The sequence below is a fragment of the Anopheles ziemanni genome, chromosome 2, assembly GCF_943734765.1.
Source record: "Anopheles ziemanni chromosome 2, idAnoZiCoDA_A2_x.2, whole genome shotgun sequence".
In the NCBI taxonomy this organism is placed as follows: domain Eukaryota; kingdom Metazoa; phylum Arthropoda; class Insecta; order Diptera; family Culicidae; genus Anopheles; species Anopheles ziemanni.
In genome coordinates, this window is record NC_080705.1 from 14,739,053 (window position 1) to 14,748,815 (window position 9,763).

General features: G+C 48.2%; 3 protein-coding genes across 3 annotated transcripts; 1 reads left to right on the forward strand and 2 right to left on the reverse strand.

Moving 5' to 3' along the window:
• Window positions 1–19: 19 nt before the first annotated feature.
• Window positions 20–2,894, reverse strand: LOC131283669 (coiled-coil domain-containing protein 40-like). The gene is made up of 4 exons (XM_058312787.1): window positions 1,557–2,894; window positions 1,172–1,484; window positions 484–1,100; window positions 20–400 (listed from the first exon to the last, which is right to left on the reverse strand). Exons 1-4 carry the CDS (start codon window positions 2,892–2,894, stop codon window positions 20–22), a joined length of 2,649 nt encoding a protein of 882 aa, XP_058168770.1.
• A 533-nt stretch (window positions 2,895–3,427) lies between these two features.
• On the forward strand, window positions 3,428–4,910 carry LOC131283701 (zinc finger protein 771-like). Its single transcript, XM_058312789.1, has 4 exons — window positions 3,428–3,553; window positions 3,630–3,862; window positions 3,929–4,075; window positions 4,148–4,910. The coding sequence occupies exons 1-4, from the start codon at window positions 3,428–3,430 to the stop codon at window positions 4,833–4,835; spliced, it is 1,194 nt and encodes a 397-aa protein (XP_058168772.1). The 3' UTR covers window positions 4,836–4,910.
• A 2,082-nt stretch (window positions 4,911–6,992) lies between these two features.
• LOC131293026 (calmodulin-lysine N-methyltransferase) lies at window positions 6,993–8,471 on the reverse strand. Its single transcript, XM_058321105.1, has 2 exons — window positions 8,321–8,471; window positions 6,993–8,254 (listed from the first exon to the last, which is right to left on the reverse strand). Exons 1-2 carry the CDS (start codon window positions 8,469–8,471, stop codon window positions 6,993–6,995), a joined length of 1,413 nt encoding a protein of 470 aa, XP_058177088.1.
• Window positions 8,472–9,763: the final 1,292 nt, after the last annotated feature.

Genomic DNA, 9,763 nt, shown 5'->3' on the forward strand with positions numbered 1-9,763 from the left:
CCACTTCCCCCGAGTTCTATCACTTCAACGACTGAAGAATCTTATTGAGGTTAAACTTCTGCACTGGAAAGTCCTGCTGAAGCGTTTCTACTACCGCCACGATGTTCTCGTTCACCTCTCGCTGACGCTGCAAGTCCGCCTGAATAAGTATTTCGTTGCGAAACTTTGGAAGTTGCTGTGCGTTCGCGAGGGCTCGATAGCGCCGCGCACGGTACTGATGACGGACGATGTAGTCCAAATTTTCCTGCTTCAGTAACGACGCCTGTTCCGTTTCCGCCCGGATGAGGTTCGTCTGCAGCTTTTCCTCCTCGATCTGGTGCTTCTTGTTTTCTATCTCAGCCTGCAGCAGCTTCTGGGCGGTATCGATCTCGATAAGACTCTTTTCCGCCTGGGAAATTTCCTGCGATATGGCAAGATATTCAAATAGACGCATTAATACGAAGAGTTTTTTTGGGGTGGGTGTATCACGTTGACGTCACTTACCGAAAAAACGACCTTCATTTTATTTTTCAACTCGTTGATCTTGTGCTGCATGGTGGAGCGAGTCTTAAACTTCCCTCCAAACACCTTCTCCCGTGCGTTGACCGACTCAAAGATGTTTTCCCGGTGCTGGACCGTGTTCTCTAGGTCATGTACCAGCTTCTCCTGCAGGCGTTTCAGCTGCCCAAAGCGGACCTGCATACGATGAATTTCCGCCTTCATGATGCCGATCTCGCTGTTTTGTGTTGTTTCCTCGTCGCGGAACTTTTTAGCCTCGGCCGACATTTTACACTTCGTTTCCCACGACAGTGCCTCGCGGTGTTTCTCCAGTACCTCCTGCTTGCACTCGTCGATCTCCTTGCCGAGGTCCTTCAGTTCCTGCTCCAGATTCAGCACAGCCATCTCGGCTTCCCGCAGCCGTTCCGTCGCCTGATGGTGCGCCACCTCGCATTCCTGTTCCTCTTTCTCGTGCACCCGGCGCGTCTTGAACAGATCCAGGCTGGCGTTATCGAGCCGAGTGTTGAGAGCCGCTAGTGAACGCACAATCTCCCGGTTTTCATTCATCACCTCCTCGAGCTGGGACTCGATCTTGATCGCTTTCTGTTCCGCGAGCAGCAGCTCTGGAAGGGGCAGGAGAGGGGTAAGATTATCGCAAAACACGCACACATGCCGATTCCATCCGTATACTTACTCTTTCTGGAGTAATTAATCTCATCCAGCTGCTGCGAGCGTTTCTCCGATAACGCTTTTACGCTCGATTGAAGCTTCAACCATGACGCTTCGGCCTCCTTGATCTTACCGTCCATCTCGACGATGTCTTGCTGGACGTCGAGCAGCTTCAACTCGTCCGGATTCATCTCCTGGCCGCCCGCTTTGGTGATCAACTGCTCCAGTTCGCGGTTCAGCGTGTCTATTTTGCGCAGCTTCGCCGCAATTGTTTCCTTTACCAGCTTGATATCTTCGTTGACCTTGTTCGCCTCTGCATCCATTTTGTCGTGTTCTTCCTACAGGAAACCGGTAGCAGAAAAAGCTTATTGAATAATTCACACCCAATACACTCCAGCGTGTCGACTTACCTTTGCCTCCTTAAGGACTTCCTTGGAGTTTTCTACGATTGCACGCCATTTTTCCAACTCCAACAACACCTCCGACAGCTGGTTCTCCGTGCTCGTCATGGAGATGTCAAGTTCGTCCCGCTTTTCTTTCGTACTCTGCAGAAGCTTTCCTTGCGACTGCCCCGCCTTGTCGGTGGTCAGCTGGTCTTGCAGCAGTTCAAGGATCTGTTCCTCCAGCTCGAACTTCTTGCGGTTCTGTTTCTCCAGCGTTTGCCGAAGAGACTTCAGGTGATTCTCGATCAACAAACCTTCCTGCTGCGCTTTCAGTATGTCCGCTTCCGTTTGCTCCAGAATCAGGGCGTAGTGGTCGAGATCACGCTTCAGCTTGTCCTCGTCCTCCTGCTCTTTGCGTACCTGCTTCTCCAGTGAAAAGATATCGCCCTGGATGCGATTCTTGAATCCGGCCAACTTTTCGTTCTGCTCCATTTCCTTCGCGGCTGCCTTTTTGGTGATTTCCGTTTTGCTTCTAATCACTTTATGTTCCTCGTAAATCGATTCCAGTTCGTCTTTGGTCTTAACCAGCACCCGGTCGCGTTGCTGAATGGCCACTATTACTTCACCCCATGCCTGGGATACACGCTTGTGCTCGTGCTGCAACGCCTCGAGATCGGAATTGGCGTCGGCAAGGCTGCGGCAAATCGTCTCCCGTTTTTCATCCTGCTCCTTGATTTGATCCTCGATCGCTTCTAACTCGTGGTCCTTCCGTTTGACCTCGTTGCCGAGGTTGAGCACGAGCAAATCCATCTTTCGTTTCTCGTCTGCCGCGGCGAGACGATCTTTCGCGTCCTTGCTAGCGACCCGTTTCGCCACCGCAATCTCGTCCTTGATCTCCTGTGCCCATTTGGCGAACTCACTCTCCAGCACGGTCAGATTTTCCAGCTCCATCAGGTGCTCCTTGTGGGTTCTGTGAAACTCCTTCATCGTCACCATGTGCTCTTCGTACTCCTTCCGGTACTTGGCTGCTTGCTTTTCTTCCTCCTGACGCCGAATGGAGAGTTCCAAAATTTCTTTACCGTAAATTTCGAGAAGCTCCTTCTGGTTATCGATTTCCTCCTGCAAATCGTACAGTTCTGCGCCGACCTCTTCGGATTCCTTTTCATTTTGCTCCAGACGATGGTTCAGCTCGGCCACCTCCTCCTCCAACTGATCTTTAACCTTCACCAGGTGAGCCTTCAGAGCCGCCTGGAATCTTTCCAACAGCGGGTGATCCGTTTCTAGTACACCGACCCGGTCGGCAATGGATTCGTTAAAAGCATCCGCCTGGACGCTGATACTATTTTGATCACTTTCTGGGTTCATTTTTCCTGGTATCAAATTTCGATGTCTACCCTTCGGCGAAGCTGCAAATTGTAAGCGTCGGTGATAAATAACTGTGTGAAGCGGTTACTATGACCACGCGGTAACGCCATGAGGCAATTTTTTCGTTTTTTCAAAAAAGGGTTTTCAATTTCCCCTTCATTTTCCAGTTTATGACAGTCGTTTGAATAGAGCGTTACATGGTAGTGATTCCTGGGTTCGGATCGGAACCACAAACCAGATTTAAACTATGCTTTATATAACAATCTTAAAAAACAACTGGTTTTCAAATCTAATGCATTTTGAAATACGTAATTAAACTGAAAAGTTTATCTTTATTTAAAAATCTCTATACAATGGCCAGTGAATCATATACTTTACGAGATCAGATCGGACTTATGTTTTCCTTCGAATGGCACACCACTCTAGCCACAAACACGAAACGAAATGTAAACAAACCGCGGTCCCATCAGTAATCGAATTAATTTACCTTTTCGCTGTACTTTTCTTAAATTGTGAACTTTTTCCCCAAAACAATGGATTACAACATTAGCAGACTTTGTCGGGTTTGCCTGGAAGAAGGAGTTTTCACGTCTATCTTCAGCACCGAGCTGGTTGCGATGGCTCCCGCAAACATGTTGGTGATGTGTGCGAACATAAAGGTATGAAGGGATACAGATGGTTTCGGTTTCATCATGTTTTGCCAGAAAGAATCCCAAAACCATCACACATTTGCAGGTGTCCAAGAACGATGGCCTTCCCAGTACCATCTGCAATAACTGTATGTACCGGCTAGGTGTTGCATTTCATCTCAAACAACAGTGTGAAAATTCCGATATGAGACTGCGCCAGTACATCGGACTCATGACCGGTGTGTACAGCAACGTGTTGGATAAAGAAACGATGACTGAAGAATCGTGGCTTCTAGCAGGCACAGAGGAGAAGGGAGATGGCCAGAAAAGTTCCAAAAAGTAAGTGTACAGTCGCAACATTATGGTCATATAAGTAATAATACTCTTCCGTGATTTTTCGTTTAGAAAATACGGCAGTAGGAAACGATACAAACCTAAACTTCCTGAAGAGCGGAAAAAACGAGGACCGAAACCGATGCCCAAAATTCCTCAGACGTGCTACCAATGCCACAAAACCTTTAAATGTGCTGCCCAGTTGCAAATGCATTTACGGTAAAAACCGTTTGACAATTCTACAATTGTCCGTATATGTTGATATATGATAATATGTAGAAATATTTCCAGAACACATTCTGGGGAGAAACCATTTGCCTGCAATTACTGCACTCGTCGGTTTGCCCAGAAACACAATCTCTCAATACACATTCGGACGCATACCGGAGAGCGACCGTATCAGTGCGAAATCTGCAGCAAACAGTTTTCGGCCCTGGGAAACTTTCAGGCGCACAAGAAAATCCATACCAACGAGCGCGACCACGTGTGCCCGTCCTGCAACAAAGGTTTCATCACGTCCGGTGACCTCACGCGGCACATGATCTCCCATTCGGGCATCAAGAACTACCACTGTGATATCTGTGCCAAAAGCTTCAGCCGCAATCGTGACATGGTGGCGCACAAGCGTAAAATTCATCTCAATGATCGATCCAACGAAAGCTATAAATGTCCCGAGTGCCACAAGGTGTTCGCCACGGTCGACACGCTCAACGGGCACATGCGAATCCACGGACCGGTGGTACCGTCCAGCTCAATCGCGGTCGTTCCTCCGGGGGTCCTGCTGCCGCCCCACCAGCCCCAAATACAAACGCCAATCGCTCTAGCGCCCCATGGATTAGGCTCCAGTTCGCTTGGAGTAGGGCTGGGAATGTTGCCACACCCATCATCACATCCGACACATCCGCCACCGCCTCCTCCACCACAACCTGCCTATCATCATAGCCAGATGCATCCGGCACAGCGGTTGCACCCGTACTGAGCGGTTCCCAATGGTCAGGAAAATGTCATCAGTTTCATCACAACAAGCATTACATTCGGTGTATTTTTTATTTATTTACGCATTCAAATAAACATGAGTTTCCTTTTACTTTCATTTCTCTCGATGGTGGCCTTTTTTTGAGAATCTTTTCATTTTTATGAACTAGCATGTCTTAGACGGTGCGTTTAACCTTACGAATCAAAACGATGGTTCTTCTCGGAAAGCGTTTACAAATGGAGGATTGTGATACTGTTCTTTGTGGAATTAATAACTATCTTTCGACGTGCCGTAGGGGAACAATCAAAACTGTGACAAAAATAATCCCGTTTGCAAACGAATTTAATAACAACCTGTTCTGTCTCACTTGCTCATTCACTAACAATGTATGATACGGAATATGTATACGGCGTACTTTCAAAATATGTTGGGAGAGTTTAAATTTAATTTAAGAATAATTCCTTATTCTTGGAAACTAGTAAGCCATGACTAGAATTACAATAATTTGGCCTAATTGGTTTAAATTTAAATTGATTACATATATCCTAAATTTAGCTGTACTACCGTCATAAAGGAGCCCTATTTAGATGGTCATGTGTGTCGAACGCAAACTACGCTGCCAGTTACTGAATGGCAAATCTTCCATTCAAAACTACAATTTCCAAATAAACAACGTTCCTGTACATGATTGGCTTAACGTTTCATTAATAAAGGCTGTAACAACACGCCGCTAATTCCCGACCGGAGCCCGTAAATCGGGGTTAATACGCTCCCGCAACCTCCCGATGCGTCGTGTGTCGTGGATGGTTGGTTGCACGCGCGTGATAGAACAGACTAAACATGCCGCCATCCTCCCGGTCCACGGAGCTCATCGAAAACGACCCAGTGGGACGGCGGGTTAACTCTGCCAACGGGGGCGTTTAATTGGTTGTTTAAGCTAACTATAGTTTCGAATGGCGTGCTGTGGGCAATTTATGTAGGATGGCTAAACCCACACGCTTATCACAAATTGTGTGCCTGATTACAACCGACACACATCATTCGAGCGAATACTTTTTTCTCTACGGTTTCCGTGTTTGGCTTTTCACCCCAATTCGTCTTATTAACATAACATTTAATTATGGTTTATATAAGGAAAGGTTCCTTTGGAAGATACAACATTTCTGTTTTGCTTTGGCAATTAATAAGAATAACATTTTTTTCTATCTAACCAACCTGAACTCGCGTCTATGTGAACAACTGTCGTAACGTACAAATACTTTTCGAAGGCTTCCATACCTGTCTACAACATTTCCTATCAATGGCACAATATCTTTTAAATGAAACACTTCCACATATGCTCATATCTTCTACATACGCTCGTCTGGCGATTTCCCTTTTTGGTACTTGTCTTTCGAACAAATTTACAGATTTCGAATAAAACCCAATGTTTATTGTATGTAGAGCTATTTGAACGCAACTTGTAACACTGGATTGGTTACCTTTTCTTTCCATATTGTAATCCGACAAAAGCCAAATTTCCACTATGAGGAAAAATTTCTGACTAGCAGATTCACCTAATTTTGTACTGCAATTTAACTAATTGTTCTTTGTTCAGTAATAGTTATTCGTACCTTGTAACTGACTTTTATGTTCGTTTACTGCATTTTGAAATGGCCAAAAATTAATTCTAGTTCATTCCTAACAAGTATTCGACTTCTTATGATGTTCATATCGAGAACATGTTTCCATCAATATAATGTATGTTTGTTCTGTGTTAAAGCTCAGAAAACGGCAGGTGGGTGGTGTTGTTAAGGGCTAGTACTACCTACCGGATTCCACGTTAGATGCAACGGGATGAACTTTAAATTAAATTACATCTAGCAAATTGGCACAAAGTGGACGTAGTGACTTAAGAAACTAGCACATCCTCTTTCTCGTTCTAGAAAACTGTTTTGCATCTGCATAAAGTTGGGAAAGAAGTACGATGACGAGCAGGGGCTAATGAGGGTGGTATGTTGGTCCGAGATCCTGTTTCCGGTTTCTTTGGCTTGTGCGTGAGTTATGGTGTGTGTTGAGGACGCTCTGGAATTGGTTACAACTAGACACTAGATAGGTAGCGGTATGCTGGAACGGGAGAGAGGGTGTCTCCTTGTTGGAAAAATGGGTCTTGCGCGTGCTTCACAACCGGTGCAACACCGGCCCGTGCGCATACTTGTACATCTTCACCAGCAGCGGATAGTGGATGTTCTCGTCGTAGCCCTCGGACAGCTTCAGCTCGAGGTGCCGGGCCCAGATGGCTTCGTTATAGCACTGCAGCAGCTCGTAGTGGAAACCGCGGGCGACGCATTCGTCCAGAAATTGGCTGAGAGTGTGGCCCCGCCGGGGAGCTGTGATGAGTGCGACACCTTCGTCGGCCAGCAGCATCCAGATGGCGTCGATCAGCTGCGAACGGGACTCGTCGAAGAATAGGCAGTCGGCGGACAGGATAAACTGGTACCGGTGGTCGCCGGGCTGGGGCCCCAGCACCCCCGTCTGCTCCCACTTGAGCACGGATGACTTGATCGTGCAGTTAAACTTGTTCAGCACCAGCGACTTGCGGACGTTCTCCACCGACAGCTCGTTCCCGTCGGTCACGTGCACGAACGCCGGCTGGCCGTACTTGGCCAGCACCAGCCCGGCCAGGCACGTCATGCCTCCACCGAGCTCTAGCACCCGCGTTCCCTCGAACTGCGCCAGGCGGGAGAGCACGTAGTACGCCAGCGCCTCCTCCGAGGGCCACACGCAGATGTTGCCCGTGTTGTTGAACCCGATCAGCTCGCTCGCCGTCCAGGGCCGTTCCGGGCCGATCAGCCGTATCTTCAACCGGTACCGATCGTACAACCGGTAGACGTACACATTCTCATCCTTCTCGTCGCCCGCCCGGTCCGCCTCGATTAGGTTGAACTTGAGAAGCTGATCGTCCTCGCTCGAGTCGTGCCGGAGTGCCTTCGCCAGCAGCTTCCACCGGCGCCGCGCGTTGATCGTTTTATGCTGCTTCTGCTCCAACGCGTCCATGGTATCCCGTCCACCCGCGTCCCCGCCACCACCGTCCCCGGGGGCGCCAGAATTTCTTGGCATGCGGCGGGGATCGAATCGGTTGTTATTTGTCGTATCGTGCCCGGGACTATTTTTACCATCACTCACGCAAACCGTCGCCCGCCGCACCGACCCTCCCCCCTCCGGGGTCCGTTGATCGTCGCCACAACCGTCTTCGTCGTCGTCGTCGTCGTATCCGATCGCTGCGACTCGCCGCAAACGGTGCCGATCGGGCGTGTCGCTGGCAATTGGCATTGTAGAAGCAGTGATTGATGTGCTAGTAGTGCTGGCCACCGCGGGCCCAGTATCACAGTGCCGTTGCCTTCGCAACGATTTTATTGGATTATTCTCGCCATCAACGGCCAACGGAGCAGCAGCATCGTCGTCGACGTCGTCGTCGTCGTCGTCGTCGTCGTGGTTGTCAACACCGGCTGTTCCTGGTTCTTCTGCTGGTGGCGCCCCAACCACTCCCTCCAACACCCGACCGTCACCCCCCGTCGGTGGGGCCGGTGTCACCTGTTGCTCGGTTGACATTTTCCAATTTATGTCATCTTCGTGCCGCTCGTCCTTTTTCACCGTCATCGTCGAGCGCATGGCCTGGGTCGTCCCTATTCCGTGCTCCGTTACGAGCGCTCACCTTTTTTGCTCGTTTTATGTCAGCAATCGTAGTCCATCGTACGTTTGGTGAGCAGGAATGATTTGAAATTTAATTTAAAAAGAAAAGAAAAACTAGTACACCACACCCGTCCCGCGCTGGAGTGTTGCCCTTTGTTGCCCTAGCCTTCGCCTGGCTGGTGGCTAATTTGTTACATCCAGGTGAAACACTGCAAAAAAAGGAATGAAAAGTGGTTATAACACAGGCGGTATAAGAACCAAAATTTCATTGTTACGATGTTAGGGAAAATTTAATATTTAATATTGGAATAGTAATAGGCGATATGAACACAAAACCGTATTTACACTACGAACATGACAATGTCCTAAAGCCTATTCTGAAGATAATGTGGTAAGGGTGTGAACTGACCCACCGTTTTTTTTACATAAAACAGATTTGCTAAATTCACAACCAAAGCTCTATTTATTTTCAAAATTGCACAATTTGGCTATCCCTTTATGGGGCATATTGGAACACTTTCCCACTACCGATTCACTGTGCGCGGTGGGAGTAAAATCGCGCGCCAAGAACGGGTTCGGTTTAGTTGGTTTATTTATAACAATCAATTCCCGTGTAACCTTACCCTTTTTTGTACTCCCTCCCCCCACATGACTGCCTCTATTTCGTCTCCATCCCTGTTACCCATTTGCTAGCGCGCAATGCTCACGGACGAAATGTTGGCAGGTTCGCGGATGTATTCGCCATTTGTTAGCATTGCAATAAACACACAAACTTCCCTTCAAGTTTCCCTATCCGGAGGCCGGGCGGGCCCCTTCAATTAGCCCCTGCTGGTCGATGCGGTTCCGAAGGCCCGAACTGATTTCCACTTGAGACCTTTCAAAACGCTTCAAAATTCGAATCGTGGTCAAAGAAAACCACCCCCGGATAGGAAAGGAAAGGAAAGGAAAATTTCCATCCCATCCCACAACCGCACGGTGCACGGTTGAGCAGATTTAATGGAACTAAATGGAGTTGCGTTTGCAGGCCACGATTGCAGGCCCAATTCTCACGGCTATCGGCATGCAATCGTGGAGTTGCATGATACCTATGATAGTGACGAAAGAAAAGGAAAAAAAGCAGCAAGAAAATATATCGCTACCAACTCCCCTCTGCGAGCCAAGGTGGAACTTGACCATAAACTTACAAACAAGAGTCACTTCAAGTGGAAAGACAACGGCAACGATAGGAGCTGACGATGCCAGTTGGATGCGGGGAGATA